At 31.8% G+C, this 23,394-nt stretch overlaps 1 protein-coding gene and 1 long non-coding RNA gene across 6 annotated transcripts in view; both read right to left on the bottom strand.

Moving 5' to 3' along the window:
* LOC117691814 (cell adhesion molecule DSCAM-like) overlaps window positions 1–23,394 on the bottom strand; it is a 42,518-nt gene that overhangs the window by 4,644 nt on the left and 14,480 nt on the right. For 3 of the 5 annotated variants that reach the window (XM_066072144.1, XM_066072146.1, XM_066072145.1), the window contains exons 4-8: window positions 22,563–22,832; window positions 20,940–21,257; window positions 20,695–20,801; window positions 20,363–20,387; window positions 20,192–20,272 (exon numbers count right to left, since the gene is read on the bottom strand). In XM_066072144.1, coding sequence (XP_065928216.1) covers window positions 20,192–20,272; window positions 20,363–20,387; window positions 20,695–20,801; window positions 20,940–21,257; window positions 22,563–22,832 — 801 coding nt within the window. The remainder of the gene's footprint in view (window positions 1–20,191; window positions 20,273–20,362; window positions 20,388–20,694; window positions 20,802–20,939; window positions 21,258–22,562; window positions 22,833–23,394) is intronic. The other 2 variants (XR_010709657.1, XR_010709658.1) reach the window with 1 other exon arrangement.
* LOC136271590 (uncharacterized) lies at window positions 669–7,514 on the bottom strand. The gene is made up of 3 exons (XR_010709530.1): window positions 7,447–7,514; window positions 1,633–1,962; window positions 669–974 (listed from the first exon to the last, which is right to left on the bottom strand). It is a non-coding gene; the product is annotated as an uncharacterized lncRNA (long non-coding RNA).

Raw genomic sequence — 23,394 nt, 5'->3', positions numbered from 1 at the left:
TTACGACACGCACTCATTGTGTAAATGTTGCATTATTATAAACATAAAATTAAGGTTATGTGAATAGTTCTGAACAATTTTCCATTTTCAAACGTAAATATGTCATAAACAGGAATGTTAAGAAGTTAACTAGGATATGAGCTTGGTTTGTACGTGATCAGATCTTCTTAGAAGCCCTTCGGGCTTCAAAGGATATGATCACATGAATAATAAAGTTCATGAATATCCCAATGAACTTTTTAATTTGCAGTTTAGTCTTTGAATATTTAAATTTTATTCAATTACTTCATACGTCTTTGGTTCAAAGGTGCCGTTCACTTCATTGTTTTGACAGGTAATAATACATTAACAGATACGGTATAGCTGGTTTTGTTGAGATGAGAATTTTAATTAATAGTTTGCTGATATTGTCTCCAAAATCGCTACATTTTGTGTAATGTACTTGATTGTAAGATTGTGAAACTCTTTGGCTGCGAAAATTGTTGACATACCAATCAATAAAATCGGAAATACGGTTAAATACAATATTGTGTAGTGAGGGCTATTGGTGTTTTGCGGAACAGAACGGAACGAAACCAGTTTAGAGGCAACCAACGGGAAGACAGAATTTTGAAGAGAAAAATATTATTTCGATTAAACCGAAGAGAGAAAGGGTCGTTATTTACACGTCACGTTGAGAGTGTATCTATTAGATTCTACATGTTCTCCTTCGATGTTGCTGGCCCTACAGTACACCTGTTGACCGTTGTCCTCTGGCACACCCGTATACTGGAGCACTGAGACAGTCCTATACAAATCGTTAGCGTCAGGTTGTATCAAAGTGGTTATCTGAATTAAGATTTCAGAGGTTCCTTTATACCAAGTGATGTTTGCTGCGGGTCTAACAAGGTCATTTGTTCTACAAGTTATGTTGATGGATCTTGATGTCCTTACCGTTGTCGGAGGTGTTGATAATGTCAGTGTTGATACAGGAACTGTAGGAATAAAAAATGTTTTACTTCTTTAATGCATTTATAAACTCTCTATAAATAGAATGAAAATATTCATGTTTGCTCTTGAAACTGGAAAGATAATTTATCCTTAGTGATAGTTTTCTCAGTTTCATTACAATATTACTCTTATCAAATTATTACTTCAAGGAAAATATGGATATAACCATTTTCAGTGTAATTTAAAAACGGTCTAAAATTGTCCTTTATTGCCGCTACTACCTGATCCACTTCAAGACTATTACCCCTATGGGACACTGTAAATAACTTTTTCTCTTGTTTTCATTTTCATGTATGTGTACATGTAATGTGTGTGTGTGGGTGTGGGTGTGTGTGTGTGTATGTGTGTGCATATATAAATTGTATATAATCATATGCTAGTTGTATGTTGTCATATCTCTTAACAGAGGAAATAAAGTATGATTGATTGATTGCATGCAACTATACCGCAATTAAAACACTTATCGTCAATTTGATCGTTTAATTTTTTTGATACAACTGTTATTATCTGAGATAACTTTTACCAGGGATTATTAAATGCAACAAATGATTGTTATATAAAGAGGGAATATGTTTTACAAAATGAAGCAAATCATAACATATGTAAAATGGTTGTTGGTTGCAATTAGATATTACATTGTACCTTGTACAAAGATTGTAGTATTGACGCTCAATATTGTTCCGTTGATGGATGTGCTGCAACCAATTATCTGGTTATGTATGGGGTTTAGCAAAGTTAACTTGACTGTCCAAATTCTTTCCTCGAAGTTACATTTCAAAATTGTTTCATTTGTATATGTCAAGCACATTTTGAAACCCCCTCCGCCGAAACCTAATGATATTCTTCTCCCTTCGACGTCAATCGTGTAGAAGGAATAAAGTCCTACTGGTTCATTGAACTGGCATGTCAACTCAAGAGTCTGGTCTTTCTTGACAAACGCAGGCATCTCTGGCTCTAATATGAGTTTGGAACCTACAAACCACAAAAATCATGAATCTCTTCTCTAATACTAATTTTGGTAAGGTGGTATGGGACATCTGCTGATATTAATGTAGACTAAAGAAATTTATAATTAAAATACTTTTACAGGTTTAGCATTAATTTTCAAATTTTACAATATTTAACCAAAAATTAGCTTTTAGAAATATTTGAAGGGATAAAAATTGTAAAACCCCCCAGCGGAATTCAACTCATGACTTACACATTCGTAGTCAGCCCTCTCGTCCACTGCGCTACGCTGTTAGGTGACAAAATTAAGAGAGAAACTACTTATATAATTACACTTGGTTTTATTGTTTATTTCGATAATCAATACGTCATAACATGGAAGTGTCCCGTACCACCTTAAAGTGACTAAGAAAATGATTGTTTAGAATGCAATTTATTGCTTTTGAAAAAATAGACACTTTATCTTATTTTAAAAAGTCAAGTTTATTGATTAATTGATATCATTTTGATAATAAAATTTTTCAATAATATCAACGACAAAAACCAAATGAACAACACACGATCTGTTCTTTGTTAATACACGTGAATTGCAGGGAAAGATTTTTTTTGGAGGGGGGGGGGTCTCTCCAAAGATCGGATTGTCCTGTAACTGAGCCCTTTAAGATATTTCATTCTGGGTTCACTGCTACTTTTATAAGTTCAGGCTCAATAAATCCGACGTTATCTGATTGCGATATGTAGGAATATGTTATCGATTAACTTCCTCATCACATGCGATCAATTTCTTTTTGTTTGTTTGTTTTTTGGGAGTTGATTTTTAATCAACTCTCCTATGCAGTCACTCGGACAAACCGAAAGTGAAACAGTGTTTGGACATCAGCACAAATCATTGCTCCTGACAAGACTTAGTTCTTGAAAATAATTGATGAATTCGATGTAATGTATGCTAAAGCATTGTTTTTCAAGGAAACTTATTTACAAATACCTTAAAATAGTCAGATTTTAAATGGTACGACCAATTTAAATATTTTTGTAGTCGTATGTATTCCTTCGCCAGAGTTCAATATAGTCTCGTTCAACTCGACGCTCGGCTGTCTCCATAAACCCTTGTCGGAGATTTACGGTGTCAGCCGAGCGTTTGGTTGAACGAGACTAGAGTTCAAAATTGCTTGGATCCATACAATTTTCGAGAAATATTTCTATTACTGATACATAGTTTGATTGAATTAATTTTATCTTTAAATATTATTTAACATGATTCATATGGAGGTTTCTCGACATTCTAGTCGAAAAATTTCAAAAATTAATATTATAAAAATATGCGTAATTCAAATTAGAAACTACGTATACATGTACTTGTCATGCAAAATAACATATCATTGATTTAAAAATAAATAAACATCGACAAAATCAACTCCCGCCAGTTCTTCAGTACTTTGATTTTAATTTGGAGCTTATTATAAACTATGCATGTATATCCTAGTATTTTTGTTGGGGTCTTGTCTTTCATGTAAAAAAAATGGGCTTTTGTTAACTAACATGTTATTTAACATTACTTACTACCTATTCAGATAGCATGGACAAGTAAATATGACTAAATGACATCAATTCATGTACAGTAACTTTTGGGTGTTTATTTTTTATTTTACATATCTCAAGTAATTAAAAATAGTCCACTGAAGAAATAGTTTATAAGATCAATGCTGCGTTTGACAAACTTAAATATCCACGAGTTTTTATTTATTTATTTCTAAAGGCAAGGTCGTATGTATAGTTAACAGCTGTTTTAAGAGAAGAATTGACTAGATTCTTTTGTAAATTTTGATTTTTAGTGAAAATTGAGTTTTAATAAATCACGATTTATACACGTGATCTACACAAAAAAGGTCAACACGTGACTCACTACTACCCGACCACATGACCAAATGTCAAACTGTTATAATTACCGACTAACAACGTTACGCCAATATTAAGTCGGGTCTAAGTTGCGTTTCTGAAGGAGGCGTAATTTAGGGTTTAAATGTCGACAAACTTAGACATCTCCGCTGAGTACTAAGCATGCGCATATTGTATTTTGTTTTGCTTTGAGGCTATGATTATATGTGGTGGATCAATTTTCCAATTCATAGTACATGTAGTACCCGAAAGTACGCATGTTATACTTTACCACTGAATGTGCATAGTTCAAGCTGTTCATGATATTTTATATTAATAAAAGTTAAACAAATGCCTATACACTTCTTAACATAACGAAATTTTAGAGTTGATATGAAAGCGGCATATATAAGAGGTTTCAGAAACCATATATGTGACAATTAAATGCATTGTAGATGATATTGAGACACAATCTTTCATATTAATTGAACGAAACAATACATAGAAATTAACTTCATTGTTCGTGTAAACTTCAAATATTTATAGAATACAGGGACAAGGTACAGTGGATATGCCCCAATACGTCTGCAGAATGAGAAGTATGCTTCATAGACACTGCAGATCTTTAGACATTTTCAGATGCTGGGATAAGGCTTGGTTCTGTTTTTATCAATTCACAATATTATTTATAGAAAATAATATGACCACGAGTATAACAGCAACCAATTGAAATCGAAAATATCTACTGTATAAATAATATTATATGATCCTTGTCCATCCTCTGTTCCAATATTGAAAGAATGTAGACAATGACATGGAAACGATTCTTGATTTTCTGCGATTCAAATGATAATAGTTTTGAAAGATATTAATAGTCAACAATAAACAAGACAGGAATTATCAACATTTGAGGCCTGGGTCTCCCCAACTCCCTTTCCTGTTTTTGGTTTAATCGATCGATTGTTTTGTTTTGGTTTTTTTCTGGGGGTAGGGGGGGGGGGGGTTGAAAGTAATATACACCATAAACAGGGAATAATTCGCCCTGTTTAATTTTCAATCATTTCACCCTCGTTGTCAGCGGGCAAATTTATGTTGATTTTCAATATCTAAGATTTAGTAACTTAAGTAACAGCTGTGACTGGGCGAAGTCACGACAGAGTGAGACTGTTTGCAAGTGTAGAAGGACGGAAATTACACGGGACCAAAATAACCCTGTATACAGTATCTTGATTAAAATAAAGATATAAAATCAGTTCTCTAAGAACACCCTTCGTATTTAAAGAAAGTTTTATAAATAAAAGGTTTTTACAAGTTTAATGGAAAAAGCATCTTAAAAAATCCCCTATCGTCTTCCGGATAAGACATTTTGCATCTTTGCGGTTTTAACAAGACTTAGTGCATGTGAGCTTTACTTTTTTCCCTATCTGCTTTGGGTTATTGGGGTGGGGGTGTATACAATTGTTTATATATAATAAGAATGACAAATACAAGCTAGTTAAATTTGTAAATAATGCACACTGTTGTAAAACTGCTAAAACAACGCTTTTGTATTGCAAGTCGCCAACTTCGAAATAAAAAAATACCTTGATATACGTACATCTTAAATATTATGAAACAAAACTATCATGAATTCAAGTAATTAAAGATCAATTCAATTAAATGAGTACAGATAAACAATGCATATGAATATGCACGAAGGTCATTGATAGTACATGTGCCCCATACCTATTTTAAAAGAATAACGATCGATGTTAAATATGAACGCAATTTGATCACTTCATCCTAGAATTAATAAGATTAATGAATTTGATTTCCAAAAATTCAAGGTGTGCGTGTGAAATTTTATAATATTCGATAACCTTGACAAACGCTTGTCAAAAGATCTAAAATTGATACACACTTTGCACGCTTCTAAAACATATTTTAAGCAATATTTTAACAAACAAAAATTGATTGTATCTAAATGCGAGTTTATAAACATTCCAAAATACATGTAGCTTTCATACGGTTTTGTAAAGATGCTAGGAGTAAAAAAAATAAAAATGAGAATACATATGTGTTGTTAAGTTTTCAGTAATACATGTATAGGTAAAGAACAAACAACCACACACAAAGACAAATTACAAATGTAAACGTTTTGAGTTGCTCCTAATCATGATTTTGAAATCAGTTTCTTTTAACAGGCTCAAATTTGATTAGAAACATTAAATTCTAGTTCATGCTTACTGAGTATTGATTTAAAAAATCAATAATCTATTCGTACTTATATACATCTAGCTTGTTGGGGAATACATGTTTAATTTAGAAATAAAGCATCTTTTAAATTATTGTTTTTATATCATTTATCGGGGTACACCCATTCTTCATACTTTGGGTAAATTTCATTACGAGTAGTAATGTATATTACATACGTTTAATAAGGTTTATCAAATTGATTTAGTCTTAATTTATTTAGAAATAGAAATAGTTATCGAACAATAGGTATTTTTTTAAGTTATACGTACATGTACAAATATTTAAATAAATGTGAATGTTTTCTTTAATAACACATAAAACAAACCAAAAAATAAAATTCTCTGCATATTTTGCCTTAGAAACAAAACACTCGCTATTTTTGTGCACAGACTAAGAACTTACGCCTACCCATTAGCACGCGTAGGTTTAAACCCAAATTTAGTCCCGACTAAGTTTCCGCCTTTTGTGAAACGCAACTTAGTCTGGTTTTGAGGTTTGGTCCCTGATTTAGTCCGGACTAAGCTTACGCATAAACGTATGCCTTTCTGAGAAACAGGCCCCTGGTCACGTAATTATTTCAAGTTCAAGTGACAATTTTTCCAAGGATAAAAAGTAGTACATGTACTATACAATGTCCCAAGTTTTTGCTTCCACCACTTTTTGCTTAATCTTTCAATAATAGTAAATACCTTTGTGCTCAAACTACGTTCATCCACTAATATGAACAATGTCCAGATTATCTGTTTTGAAACGCCCCCTCTACCGCTTCAGGTTTCAATACACATCCAAAAATTTAAAGTCTACGGAGATTTTGCATTGCATCAGCCATTAAAAAGCCCGGATGATAATGTTAAAAAATTGCGCGATGTATTCCGAGTGAATTCCGAATGGAGAAAAGATGTTAACATTTCCAAATACAAATCTCTATAAGAAAATTGTTTTCGTTCCTTTGAAATTTAATGAGTGAAAAGGGATAATTGTTCAATGAAGATATCTTGGATATATTCCCTTTCATCGATTTCAATTGTATTTCTTTCACAGGTATGTGTATTTCTATTAAAAATCATCAAAAATTGATGGAAGCAATAACTTGGGACAGACTATAGTTAATTTGATAATGAAATATTTTTACGCCTTCTAGGGAAACAGTTGAGTGGAAGTGGAGTTATTGTGACCTCAGCCTACGGCCGCGGACAAAAGTTTATCGGGCTCGGGACAATTCTTCAACTGTTTCCTGAATAGGAATAACTGTGCAAGATATAAGCATACTTGAATTTAGCTTTTTTTTACTTCATAATCAATTAATATTAATTAAACTGACAGACAAAATAACAAACAAATCGTACATTACGTAGAATACTTGCATTTCAAATATAAAGTTAATCAGTGTGCGCTTACCACATTTTAAGAATAAAGACAACAACAATACACAGCTGTACTTCAACATATCTGTATCTGAAATGTCTTCCTGGTATATATTTAACATTAAATAATGTTGTCTTTTAATACGCAAGTTCCGAGATACTTGCTCTCTAGTAAGGGAGGTACATTTAATACCGTTGAGTGTGCGTCGGTGGGTACAAATATCCAAGGACGCTTCGAATGAAGATGGCAGAATCGAGTGTTGTCAGTGATGTTAAAAACATGCTCAAACCCGAGCTTAGGTCATTTCTGTTGGCAAGAGGAATCACTGTTACTGACTATAATGTGTCACAACTTCGACAGCTCGCTATTAAAGCATCGGAAATGAAATTACCGGTTTTATCGCAGAAAGACGACGCCATCGATTCGTTCAAAAAACGCTATACGATTGCCCTTAAAGATCGAGTGATAAACTTTCTATTTGTGTGCGATGTAAGTTTGAAAAGTTGAGCATATGATTTGTCATGCATGCCAGACATAGTTTGTGCAGATATTTTCGTCCAGTTATTGTCTAATGCCCAGTGGACAGCAGACCGCACCAAGTGTTACAAACAAGAGAGGGGGTATAGATTGTTTAAATGCAACCATATCAGTGCCGTTCAGTGCCACGCATTACCCGAAGACCATATGTACATTAGAGCTAAGTGTCTGAGAGAAACTTCGCAAAGTGAAAAGCCATACCTCGTCTGGTGTATGACTGACAGAAATGGCACCATCAAATCAGCTGGATGTGAATGTACAGCGTTAGTTTCTGTTATCATAGTTTTCTAATTTTTATGATCAATAAGCTTTTATAAAAATTACTAGTAGTTTTTATTCCTTCAAACTTGCATTGTTTATCAATATATATTCCTGGTACATTATGTATGTTTATTCATTTAGTAATCACTTAAGGGCCCTCAAGGAGTATTAACTCATTTCAAATGTAGGGCTTACAATGTTAACATATGATGGGCTATTATTAAAGTTTTATATGAGTAAAAATTTGGTTGCTAGTGACTTACATGTATAACCGTAGTTTCATATAGATATTCAAGCTGTGATTTATCAATGATCCAATTTTTAATCTGAGAAGTTGTATTATTCTATGAATCAAAATTACATTTATATGATATATAAATATTTAATTACTTTAACTAAGATATGTTATGCACTGGGAATCATTCAATGAGACTGAACTGACCATGGGTAATCACTTCGGTAAAAACCAGCCTGGTATTAATCTGGTCTCATATATATTCTTAAATTTTAAGGTTACCCCGCTCTCTGTTTTAGCGATGACGGTGGTTGTTAACACTTCGTAGCTCTCCTGTTTAGCTTAGTTGAGTGGAGTGAGCGGCATACCGATAGGAACACAGCAACATGTACAGATGTCCAGTGTTTGTGGGACAAGCCGAGAAGAGAGTCGAAGCCCAAAAAACTTTATGCTATTAGTAAATCTGACATTAATAGGGTCTATCCTTACACACATATCTATCATCCTATTCATGAGGAAAATGTTACAGATGATGATTTTGAAATGGAAATTTTGAGCTTATTAAGAATTATGATACACAAATGATAGAAGTGTTAGACAAAGATTGTACAAATAATAATAATGTTAATGAACCCCAACCTGTACCATTACTTGCTTTATCATATAGGCAAAGTAAATGTAGTATGCCATTTGTCAAATTTATGCAAGAAAGTATAGATAAGTCAGATGTATGGAGATTGACCCTTTAACTGAGGGTCAGAGTGAAAATGTGAACTGAGTTAAGTATGGAGTAGGCAGATTTACTGCATCAATTGTGCATGATGTTGTTAAATATAAAGGAAACAATGTCCACAACTCTATTGTTAAAAAGATTTTAACAGAAAAGTTAGATGTTTCAAGTCCTGCAATTTTATATGGGAGAGAAAGAGAGTCATTAGCACGAGAATTGTATGATACTCAATGTAAAACTGATCACTGTAAACACAATGTAAAAATTCCAGGTCTTTTGGTAAATCCAAAATATCCACATATTGCTGCAAGTCCTGATGGTGTTGTCACTTGTGATTGCTGTCGGAAAACTTTATTAATAATCAAATGTTCATATAAATACAGATATTGCACTGTGGATCAAATTTGTAGAGAAAATTATCGCATTTTTCTAGATTCAAATAATGAAATGAGGCTTAAGCACACCTCTCCATGGTATTATCTGATTCAGTGTCAGTTAGCTGTTGCAAATTTATTATATTGTGATTTTGTGATGTACTTAGAGGGTGTAGCAGCTTGTAAACACAAAATTCATCCGTGAAACATGTCTGAAGGTTCATGAAATCACTTTTAATTCGATCAGAGACCATGAATTTAAATCTGTATTTTGTATTAGGTTTCAAATTGATTACTTGATAAAAATAGAAATTCCTCCTATTAGTTTTAATTCTTTCATACGTGCAGTTCACAAATGCATTATTTTCTGTGCTTATTTGAAGAAACGTTTCAAGTGGAAGAGATGAATTCAAGGAACTGTGATCGGAGGATTCTGTCCAAAATATCTTTGCAGAAACGTCCCCACACTCGACTAAAAGTATTTCTGGCCTCACTATTAGTATTGCTAAAATGATGTTTATACATTTTAATTAAAATAAACCGCTCACTTAATTTTTCGTATGAAGGATGATTTTTTTTCAGATATTCTATGATTCTTTATATCGCTTAGATTAAATTAGATTAATTTTTTTGTTTAATAAATGATAGTTTCAACTATTACTTTTTCATTTCCATATTCAATCTCCATGTATGTCGACAAATTTAAATTTACTATTATACATGTAATAGTTCATCGTTCAAAGTACAAACTTTCAGCTAGTTTCATATAAAGTCATCTAATGAACAGATCGACATTTTCTATGTCACCTTTTTGTGTTTTCATATAACCAACCGAAACCAAAGCTTGTTTATAGTTTCAGGATGACTGTTGTGAGTATTTTTACTTCTTTATTATAGAGTGGTAAATCAATACTTATAAATCAAAACATTTCGTCAATAAACTAAGAAACGCATGCACCAGAGTAACTGCTTTATTATACATTTGGTATTTCAACATTTGGGATATGAAGTCTGTAAACTATAATTGAATTTTACCCGATAAATAATTATTGAGAAATAAATTAAAAAACCTACTTTCATTTTCGATAAACTAGCTCGAAAGAAAATCAAAGTACTGAAGTACTGACGGGAGTTGATTTTATCGATTATCATATATTTCAAAATCAATTTACCTTGCATGGCAATTAGTTTCTAGTTTGTATTTGAATTACGCACTTTTTTATAATATGAAGTATTAGACTTTTCCGACAAGAATTTCGTGAACGCCCATATGAATCATGTTGTGTAATATTTAAAGATATATTCCAACTACTAGTATGTATTAGTAATCGAAACAATTCTAAAAATTGTATGGATCCAAGCACTATTGATATCGAACTCTAGTCTCGTTTAACTAGACGCTCAGCTGTCTCCGTTAATATCCGGCAAGCAATTGAGCCCCCTCTCTGCTTGTCGCAGATTTACGGAGACAGCCGAGCGTCTGGTTGAACGAGACTATATTAACTCTGGCGTAGAAATACATGAGACTACAAAAATATCTAAATTTTTCGTAGTATATAAAATTTGACTATTTTCAAAGTGTTTATAGATAAGTTTCCTTAAAAAACAATGCTTCAGCATAAATTACATCAAATTTTTTTCTATTATTTTCAAGAACTTAGTCTTGTCAGCGGTGATGATTTGTGCTTAGGTCCAAACACTGTTTCACTTTCAGTTTGCCTGAGTGACTGCATAGGAGAGTTGATTAAAATCAGCTCCCAAAAATGAGAGTAAGGTGGTTGACACGCTTTGGCGGATCCAAGTGTGTGAAGTGTCATCAAGTTATAATTCAATACACATTAAACGCTCCACATTTAGAAGTAGAGCAGCAGATATTAAATAATTATCCCTTTTAAAGGAATGTTCGGCATTTGATAGAATCTATATAAGTTCATTCGAAATACTCATTTAATCTGCTCTCTAGATCAAGAATACATTTTTGAACCTGACGTTACGTTTTTCTCATCTAAATTCTTACAACCTTTTCTATTGTCATCATTGTCGTAGTACTAGTAAATCAATTCATCAGAGAGAGAGAGAGAGAGAGAGAGAGAGAGAGAGATATTCATACTTGTCACGTTTATAACATATCTGTTTGATTCTACATGTTCTCCCTCAATTGTGTTGGCTCTACAATACACCTCTTCATCATAATCATCCCCAATACCCGTGTAATGTAGCACTGAAATAGTCCTCGTCAGGTAGGTGGACCTATTCTCTTTTGTAAAGGTTATCTGTTTGGTTACTTCTGATTTTCCTTCAAACCAGGTAATTTTTTGTCGGAGGGCGACAGTCATTTGTCAGACAAGTTATGTTTATTCTTTTACCATCCACGACCGCCGATTGTAACTGTGATAGAGTCACCGTTGATACAGGTACTATTTGTAGGGAAAAGAAGAAATCAGTATGTGTATTTGTTTGAGGTTTAAGACAAATAAAGAATATTAAAGATGAATGTGTTTGAATGAGAATGTTGAAGTTTGAAAACAATAGTAGCTTACCTTGTATGAAAATTGTAGTACTTGAATTTGAGACCATTCGGTTTAGCGTTCGGGCACAAAAGATAATTTGGTTATGAACTGGTGCTAGCAATGTTAATTTGAATGTCCAAGGTTCTTCAAAACGACATTCTATTGTAACTAATTGTGTTTGATTTACACAATATTTAAAGTCACCTCCACCGGTACCAAGTTCGATTTGCCTTCCGTGGTCGTCGACTGTGTAAAACCAATACACACCCCCTGACCTGTTGGACTGACATGTAAGTTCCAGCTCTCGGCCTTCTTTGACGATAGCGTGTGGTCGTGGACTCAGTATGAGATTGAGATCTTTTATCAAAAATAATATTTCAAAATTTTCATTTTCCTTTTCTTTCTATACGTATATTTTACCATTAATAAAACGATTTCACTACAATGGTTCTACTAATTATTCTAATAACCTGTACATGTATTAAGTCAAGACCACAACACTAGACACTCATCTTTCTTAGGAGGGACTCTCTGATGTTCCTTCAGAAATATTGGCTACTAACTTTATAGTTATCATAAAAGCAATGTTAACAATATGTTAATACTATTAACTGTGCCATGCAAACTGAGTATTTTTTTAAGTTGAAATGGGGCACTGCAAACAAGTGTCAAAAGTCATAACACTGAAGCGGTCGGAAACAAACAGGAATGTAACCATAAATAAATACAATCAATGAAAATAGGTACTTACCACACGAGAAAAATATAGAAAATAACACAAAAGACCTCAATATATCTGCTTCCATTTCTACTCAAGAAGAAGAATATTTGAAACAATAACCAGGTAAATCCTTAGTTTTAAGACAATATAATACAAACAAAAAAATTGAAATAAAATCAACTGCGTTATTCAGTACAAATTAATTACCTCAATGTCCTTTTTAGGGAAGTTTTATTTATCGCTTTGTTTGCCTTTGTCGGAAATATTTTTAATCTTTCTAAGCTGGATATATATATATATGCAAGTTTTACTTTTCAAATTTTTGTTGTTAAGGCTATACATGTCGAATTTAATGATTTTGTTTAAAAACAGAAATGTTTAAGGTTTTTCGTAAAGCTTAAAAATTTATAAACTCTCTGCAAATTACAAAAGGAATGGAGATAATTTGTTATCGATTACTCGCCGGTGCGGATCAAATATCATCATCACTTAATGTTGCGAGCTGTTCAGTAGTATTTAAACAAGAAAGCGCGGTCGGCATGTTGATAGTTCACTAACGCTTTCGGAAACAAAAGAAAAGAAAAAAAACAGATTTTAATAAATTATATTTCACTTATTCTTCGGCCGTTTGTGGATACGGTGCTTTTATGTTCATTGATAATGTTCACATTAATTTCTAAAGTTGTAAAGAAATAAGGTACATGCATTTAGCATCGTCATCAATGTATTTTTATTAGATTTAGTTTTGTAAACAAACTGATTTTGTAGATACATTTTCATTTGAATGCGCAAAATTTTAATTAATCCTAACAAAAATTTATCGTGCAAAATATGCATAACCCTATATTATACAGACTTTCCTTACTTAATATGTTGAATAATACCTTCATCAACTGCATATGGAATTATTGTCTCTCAATTAATTCGATACGCAAGGGCATACTTAGCTGCAATAATGTAGCTCTCTCTGATGTTTATATATCTGACGTATACTGGAGAAGGCTACAGTTCCATAGGATCTCCGTAATGATGCAAAATATAAATTTTTTTCATGCGGCTGACGTCGGCCTGAAAAGATCGTTTTTATATTCTTTTAGATGAAATGATTTTTTAATTCAGGTTAAACAAACTAACCGTACATAAATCAAAACCAGATAAAACATAACAGCATGTTTACCAGTCGTCTTTTTCAGCAGCCATGACAGTTCTCGCGTGATTTTGTGGGATTTCCGCTTGAAGTATTGATGGGCTTGATAACGTGAATGTCAATGTAAATAAGCAATCTCACCTCGTTCTATCTCTAAAACATTATTCAAGGAAATGGCATATCATGGAACATTCATATATACCGCGTTAATTATGTTAAAAATAGGAGAATTCCTATACTCAGTTCAAGATCCGCTTCTGAATTCTCATTGGCTGTCCCAAAATAAAACCGATCAAGGTCAGTAATCATAGCGGACAACTTCAACCTGCATTGTTGACATACACAAAAAATAACCGATATACGGACTACACTTGATATTTTTAGATTAATTTATGCCATACGCAACTACAATGTTTTAGTTCAGGTAAGAAATGCAAATGTTATTATCATTTATATACGATTTGAGTCGAAATCGTTGCGGGAGTGAATCACTCCCGCACTTGCACCATTACGGAGATCCAATGGAGTTTTAGCCCTCTCCCAAAAAAAACTAGAGGGCTACATTTTCATCTAAGGCATATTCTATCTATGAACAGTTGCTAAGGCGAGGCAATCTATTGACAAACAAGTTGATAAAACAGTATTATCAACTGTCTCTATTGAAGTAATCTTTTCATATGTTCTATGGTCGATATAACGACATTGTCAGCAAATACAATCTTCCACTGGGTCGCATGCAGACTGACTTTGTAATACTTATTTTTAGACTATAATAAATCACCTATTTGTCTACAGATCTTTTCTGTTTTTCCCGATTACGGCAAAGAGCATATTGCGGGTGTGACCGGTCAGTAGAAGATGCTCACTACTCCATGGCACGTGCACCTGATCCTACCTCTAATTTTTATTAGAGGTGCGTGTTTACTCTGCTCCTGTTTTGTATACTTGCTTTGAACCTTTGATTTTGAACACCGTTCGTTATTACCACATGTCATACGGCTCATTGTAATGACACCATTTGGATCTGGTTTCCAACCTCTCTCAAATAGCATCAGATGCGGCTTATATAGTTTAAACAAAGCTTTTTTAAGGTATTTCCAACAGTCAATCAAAATGTGAGTGTTGGTTGTCGCGTTATAAGCGAGATACATAACTTACAATTATTCATTATGTAAACAAAGCTCACATTCGTGAGCTCTCTATTTCGCTTATTACACAATTTCCAATAAGAGAAAGATTACACTGAAACCATAAAAACATTTAAAAAAAAAATTTAATTGTTCAAATGAATCATGTCCCTTTAAAGTTCAGAAAATTACCTTTTCGTTATATATTGATAAAATGATGTGCGTTATATAAGATGATGTGCATTGTATTACCCTTATTATCTTTAAACAACACACTTTCACTGGTATTAAAAGAATAATCGTGGTTAATATTATGATGATTATTTTACAAAACGAAATAGATAAAAACTTATAAACATGAGAGTGTAAACTCTAGGAATTACGAAATCATTTTCTTTGAAGTCCTCTACCTTATTGAATGAAACTGGAGAAGATTCATAAAGTTTTGATTTGAATCGTATGTGATTTGACAACGTGTGCATTTTTGGCATCCATATATCCAATGAACAAACTTAAAAATTGGCCTACCCCAATATAATGAAAACAGTTGAGTTTTCAACATAGATATTGAATTAACGATGTTATCTCTTAGAACAATATCTTAAATTGCTTTACGACAAGTCAAGAATGCATAGTATAGCAGATAGATAAAAATCAGCATTGTGGCGTCTTGTTAAGCATCCAGAGCATTTATACATTTAATAATTATGTTAAAATCGTAAATTTGTGTTTCCTATAATGGGAAATCGTAAATTCAAATCATTTTCTATATACAATATAAAATCATATTTTAAAATTTTGTTTTACAGTGCATTATTTCTTTATAATGGATGAAAAATATCTTTTCATTAATAGATTAAATGGGATTATTCTTTAGATTTCCCATTTGTCAGGGTACATAAAGTTTTAATAACCTTTTTTAAATTTAAAACATATGTTATTTGAGTTATTGTCGGTTGTTTAACTGATCTTGTTTGTTGCGTTCATGAATAATAATATATGGAAATAACCCATTTTTTGATTGAAAAAAAATAAGAATAGCTACCTCTCGCAAAAAATAAGTTGAATAGGTATGCAAATCAGCCAATACTTGTTTAGGATTTATTCAAGATTGTGAAATACATGCATTTATAAATTACAATCCACATAGCAATCGTCTTTAGTATCTGCAGTCACACAAATCAGTGCTTTGATCTGTAAGAACAAAAAAAAAACCCTGAAAGGGTTAAAAGAGTCATTATCAATATGAGCTTGACGCATTCATGTGAATGTTATTTCGCTTGCATTTTTTGAGACCTTGCATTTGTTTTTATTGAATAAAAAATTTAACAAATGAAAACTCGATTATATTGATTATGTTTATCTTAGTTCATATACATATACTACAAAATTAAAATGTTTAGTTCATAGTAACTTAGTAAATATGAATTTGAAAATACAGTAAAATCAGAGGCATAAATCATATATTTTAAAAAATTAAACAAAATTTAAATTTAAGTTTGTGTAGAATTTCTCCCTGAGTTTGTTATTGTATTTATCTAAATTGATACAAAGAATTTACAGCAAAAATAGAATTTTCATGAGAAATTAAAATAAAAGTAAAATAAGTGCTTTTAAGAGGTAGTGAAGTTTATGTAGGTAGCAAAAACATAACTTACTTTAAGGTCACTGTCCGTCACCGTTTGTATAAATTTTGTCCGCTAATTCCATATACTCAGCTCTGTGAAAAACAGATTACGAATAAAACCACCTTGTGTATATATGAAAAATAGTAATTTTTTAAGGCATAATATTTCCCAAAATTTGAGTATTGAATACATGTATAAATAAAAATGCACATTTCGAACAATTGTTCTTAAAAGTATGGATTCATTTAACTATCTCTATGCAATTATACTCATTATTTTCCACCTGTTGTTAAACATAAATTAGAAGAACTCGTGTTTAATATTAAATTTGAAACCAGCCTAGCTCTTTTGTAAAAAAATGAAATCATATCTTAACTTTGGGATTCATCGGCTGTATAAGAAAATACAACTTCTCTCTCAAGCAAACAAAAAAAATGCATACCTTTCAATTACTTTGACTGCACCTGTTTCGTAAAATGCTGCACATCTTATACATATATTTATAATATTTCATTCGTTAAGTCAATTTCAAAAGCTGTTTTTATTTTCAATTGTTAAGGAAGGAGTCTTCTCGTTATCAAACATACTTATTTTAACAAGAAATTCATGAACTTTGACACAGCCAAACGGATCATATTACTAAATGATTCTATCAGTTTAATCAAATTTGACCTTTTTGTTTTCGCATAAAGGTCAGGTCAAGGTCACTACCTTTTTCCTCAACGAAAAGGATGATAAAAATAAGTGTAGCTCTTTGTAATTTTGTAGACATTTGTTTAAGTTTTGAAGATTCTATTCTTCAATGAAATGCTAGAATATCAGAATGTTTATCAGCTTATTCTACTAAATTAGAATAAATATTTATACTAAAATTGATATTGTATGGGCAGCGGAAAGGGCAAAAAATACATTTTTACAAAACCAATGATAAACTCAATTCAGCAATCTAAAATAATATTATCAATGACCATAACTGCAAAACCAACAGTCTTCCTTGCAAAATAAATGTAATTAAAATCAACCAAAGATATCTAAATACGAATCAAACACAAAAAGTAAAACCAACAGACATAAATGTAAAACAAACATACATCAACATGAAACAAGCGGACGCACAAATAAACGCCAGGTGGCGTTTTTTGGGAAGCAATATGCGTCATCGATTATTGGAATCCGGGATGGTTCGCGCCTATTCTGTTTCGCCCTGAGACGTTGATATATTTATTATGATTTATTAAAAATTAAAAATGATATTTCAATGACCTGTTTATACTCGTACATTTGTTCGAAATATTCATATAGTCTTCTTATAGTCTTCTATAAAAAAAACAAAACAAAACGTCATTTCATTGTTATCCATCAGGCACGTAGCATCGTTTTTGAAAGTTTGGGGGGGGGGGGGGGGGGGGTCAGGCTCATCCAAAAAATCTTGACAAGCCAAAAAAAAGGGGGGCAGCCCCCCCCCCCCCCTCGAATGCTTCGTGCCTGTCCATAAACATGATGATAGACAAAAAATTGAAGGAAACATTTTCAAAATGCGACAAGACATATGTTCATTGTAAATTAAAATTTCATAAAGTGCATGTATCAGAATACTTCAAGCTTATCGACATGAATACTGTCATGTCTTATATTTTCTTCAATCTACTTGTACAGGCAATGCATAAGAATGTAGAGAAATAAATCAAACTTCGTTATAGAAAACATTGTATGCTTTAATTAATGAATATTTTGATGATAACAATTTATACAAAATGTTTACTTTAAGACTTTCCGTTTCCGTCAGGCTAAGGCACATCTGTATAGATAATTATAGCAAACCAAATTTTCACGTAATGTCAGTCATTTGTTGCATTTCGTATCACTTTAATTTTACTGGGTGGAAGTAATGCAAACTATACAACTTGACATCTTTGTCAATTTTCTATTTACTGTCATCCGGTTAATTAAAAATTTACAAACAAACAAACCAACAAACAAAAAAATTGAAATAGATCGAATTCTAAACGATTAGGTTTGATTAAGTTTGACTTTTGCTATAAGAATTTTAATTTTTTGATTAAATTTATATTAATTTTATAAGACTGGTAAAAATCGTAGTTAAATAGTGGATGCAAGGGAGGGGAGGGGGGGCAATGTAAAGATCAAGCAGATAGTTTATGTAATTAAATAATGATCCTCAAAATAGAGTTATGCTAACTATATAATATTTTACATTTGTAATTACATTAACATTCCCGAATTTTTCATAATAAAATACAGGTAATTCTCAAGTAAGGACAGGCTATAATTGTTATCACAACATAATTCACACCTCTTGTTCTGAACGATATAAAACGACATAACTTCATAAAATTAATAAATAAAAATCCTAATAAAGCAAGCACGCTGTCTTGGCCGTGCATGCATAAAAGCAAGCACCGTTTCAATGGGTTTTTAAAAACATATTTCAATTCTTGTATAGGTAATAATTAATTTCAGAGGAAAAATGATACGAGAAAAGTATCTTAATACAGTAAGATGTTTCGCTCTGAGGCAGGTGCGAAACATCGAGGTGCGAAACATCACAGGGCGAAACAGAATAGGTGCGAACCATCCCGGATTCCAATAATCGATGACGCATATTGCTTCCCAAAAAACGCCACCTGGCGTTTATTTGTGCGTCCGCTTGTTTCATGTTGATGTATGTTCGTTTTACATTTATGTCTGTTGGTTTTACTTTTTGTGTTTGATTTGTAGTTAGATATCTTTGGTTGATTTTATGTACATTTATTTTGCAAAGAAGACTGTTGGTTTTGCACTTATGGTCATTGGTAATATTATTTAAGATTGCTGAATTGAGTTTATCGTTGATTTTGTAAAATTGTATTTTTTGCCCTTTCCGCTGCCCATAATATTGCTTAGCCCGCATTTCCTCTAATTTTCTTAAATTTTGAAGACATTTTTTTTAAATGCTTCCAATAATAAAATATTTCTGATTTTTATGTATTATGAAGACTTATTATAAAGATATGAATTCACAGAAAAGCTTATATATTGACCATTTAATAAGAGAGAAAACTGATTTTAGTGATCACAAAAATTAATGTATAGAATTGGCATTTTAAAAAGCTTATAAAAATGTAATTTGATAGGCAAATCATATTTTAAAAACATATTCTGAGACCCAAGTATCCTATCATTAGTTCAAGGTAGTAAAAAAAATCCAACAAAAATGTTATTGTTTTTAAAATGCTAAAACAGACTCATTAATCTGCAGCAATTCTGAATTGCAAAACATGTGATATTTTCCTACGCCAATATTACGCCAAAAATATAGTCCTTTTAGATTCTAAACATTGATTACTTTTTCTCTGCCAGGTTGTATGATAGTAAAAAAAGAGAAAGAAAAATATACTATTTTAATTTCCTTTCATCTTGATTTAATGAACAATTATTTTTATTTACGTTTGACAAGTCGAAAACCAGAAAAGACTCCTTCCTTAAGAAATAAGGTAAAATATAATACCTTTATTCTGATCGGAAATATCTTGATAAGGATGTTCATTTGTTGAACAAATATGATGTACGTAATGGTCATTCTGTTCAGCTAAAATGTAAAGGAAATATGAAATAATCTCTCTCTCTCTTTCTCTCTCTCTCTCTCTAACCATTTATCTCTTCTATTATCTGCAATTACCTGTTTGTTGTTTCTTTCGGTTTATCTAAAAATGTTTAATATTATGTATTAAAAACAATGCATACATGTAACTCGGAGCCTTCAAAATCACATAATGTTACATAACATCCCCTGTGAATCCTGATACTGCATTCTCATTTTCCTAAATATCACTGCTTAGCTTGTAAACTATTTTTAGAAATATGTCACACTACAAGCAATTTTATAATCCTTCTTAGAAATGTGGATACAATGATTAAAGGTTCATTGAGAATAAGGAAAACATAATTACAATGCACTTTCAATCATTAATTAAGATACCAGTTAAATGATTGCAAGCAATGTATTTTTACTTGTATGTATATGAAGATGGCAGATCCTCCACTAACGATGATTAAAATAAAAGCGCCACCTAGTGATCCGCCAATAATGAGTCCATTGTTACAATCTTTTGATTGACCTAAAATGAAATCAAATGAGTAGAAATGTTCTGATAAAATCATACAAAGAAAACCTCAATATTATAATTATATCTAGTATATTCCTATATGTTTAGGAATAGCAAAAGTTCAAATTTTATTTTGTATCAAACACTTACTTATAAAAGGTTTTTCTGCTGTGTGGCATGTACGATTGTCTGAGAATGAAGAACCATGCACATTGGAGGCCACAACTCTGAATTTGTATTCGGTAGAAGGGTTAAGATCAATCGCTCGATAGATATATACAGAACTCACGTTTGTTTCCATTTTTTTATAGCTACAATTTAAAAATTTGTTCTGTTCGCTGAGTTGAAGAGTTTCCTGTTGAAATGGAGGGGTGTATCGAAAGCTAAGAGATGTGGTCACAGTCCATAAGATCGTGGCACTAGTGACGTCACAATCAACAAGTGTAATTGTTGGTTTCATAGGTCTTGCTACCAAAAAGAAAACAATTTTTTTTTAAGTTAGCCCATATAAATGTTTAAAGTTTGTTTAGCAATTCATTTCAAATTCTCATACAATTTCTCAGGTCTTTTCAAGTAATTAAAAACAACATTGCTGTGTAAAAATACATTAACATTGCCAATAGTAAGAAAGACGAATAAGGCCACATACAAAAATATTTTTATCTCGTAATTACGATATATGATCTCGTTAAAACGATTTAAATATCTCGTTATTACTAGATATTTCTTGTACGAACGAGAAAATATCTCGTTATTACAAGAAATATCTCGTTATAAAGACTAAATTATCTCATTGTTAAGAGAAAAGGTCTCGTAATAACGAGTAAATTATCTCATTTTTACTAGAAAAGATCTCGTAATAACGACATAATATCTTGTTATTTCGAGAAAAGATCTCGTTATTACGAGTTGGTTATCTCGTTATTACGAGAAAAGATCTCGTTATTACAAGATAAGATCTATCTAAAATGGCGCGTATCTTTGTTCTACTTTTTTTATGTAAAGTGTACGAACTACTGCAATGTCTATTATTATACACATACTTACCATAATCATCGTTTAAAAGCGTACACAAAATTTGATATAAAATCAGACCAAGCAGTTTTAAAGAAATTTCAGAAGAAGGAGTAAAGCAGATTGATTAATAATTTAATTGAAATATTTGTTAATATGATGGATACATGTAATTTATTTTCAGACTCCAAAATGTTAATATACAAAATCAATTATTTTCAATATACATATAGGTTGTGTATGGATATATAAAACTTAATTTGGGGTTAATCCTGTATACCCCTGATTGAAACTACATGTACATGTATATTGTCATTGAAATCATCTGTAACTAATAGAATTGTTTTTTTACGACTGAGACTACATGGTATTAACTTCGGATTAGAATTGTAATACATAAGTTGAAAGTAAAATTACATGACGTTCTTTCCATTAATTCATAAAAGATAAAACGTCCAACCCGATCATTTCATCTAAAAATTAATATATAATGATCGTTGTCATTTAAAAATTGAATTAACGTTTCTGGAAAGAAAAAAATAGACTAAAAGGGTGAACTAGTCGACTTGGAGGTTTTTTCAGAAACGCACCATTTTATATAAATATTTTCTCATGATAACGAGATAATGAACTCTTAATGACGAGATAATTATCTCGTAATAACGGGATCTTTTCACGCAATTACGAGATAAAAAATAGTTTTTATTTGGCCCTATTAGTGTATAACAAAGAGATATGAGAAGTGTTCATTAGTCTCACACTGTACATATATGTCGACTGTTCCACTAGAGTTTCCAGCGGAGTTATAAGCGGTACATGTGTAGTTTCCCGTGTCCTCTTTAAGAGCTGATTCAATGACATACATTTGTACGGAAGACACTACTGTGAATACGAGTGAATTCGACTTCGTCCACCTATAGTATATTATTTCCGGGTTTGCATTTGAAACATGACAATATAGCCAAACCTGTTTTGTCCCAGCTACTATGTTCAAGCTACTGACCGGAAATATTTGTACCTCTGCAATATCTAATATATAAGAAAAGTGAACAAATGAATACAGAATTGATTTTATTTGCCGTGTTTAACCATGCTAAACTTATTCTCATACATATATATATATATATATATATATATACGTTTCCTTATATGAACCTATAGAATAGCGAAACGCTTAATTCTGTATATTGACATTTGCTAATATGCTTCCTTATATGAACCTATAGAATAGCCAAAAAAGTCCAATTATGTGTTAACTTTTTAATGGCTTTCCAGTGATTAAGGTTGCATTATTATAAAAATAAAATTACGGTTATGTAAATAGTTATGGTAACAACATTATGAGCTTGGTTGATACGAAGCCCTTCGGAATATGAGGATATAATAAAAGATATGATCACGTGACTAACCAAGTTCACATCCCGGTGATCTTTTTCATTTGTTGTACTTACGTCTTTGGTTCAAAGGTGTCGTTCACTTCATTATATTGACAGGTAATAATACATTAATAGATACGGTATAGCGGGTTTTTGTGAGATGCGAATTTTAACTTATTTAGGGTTTGGTAGTAGCTTGCTAATATCGTCTTGAA

This window comes from Magallana gigas, chromosome 9 (genome assembly GCF_963853765.1).
Source record: "Magallana gigas chromosome 9, xbMagGiga1.1, whole genome shotgun sequence".
In the NCBI taxonomy this organism is placed as follows: Eukaryota; Metazoa; Mollusca; class Bivalvia; order Ostreida; family Ostreidae; genus Magallana; species Magallana gigas.
Note: the sequence above shows the minus strand (reverse complement) of the source record. Positions and strands in the feature narration are given on the sequence as shown.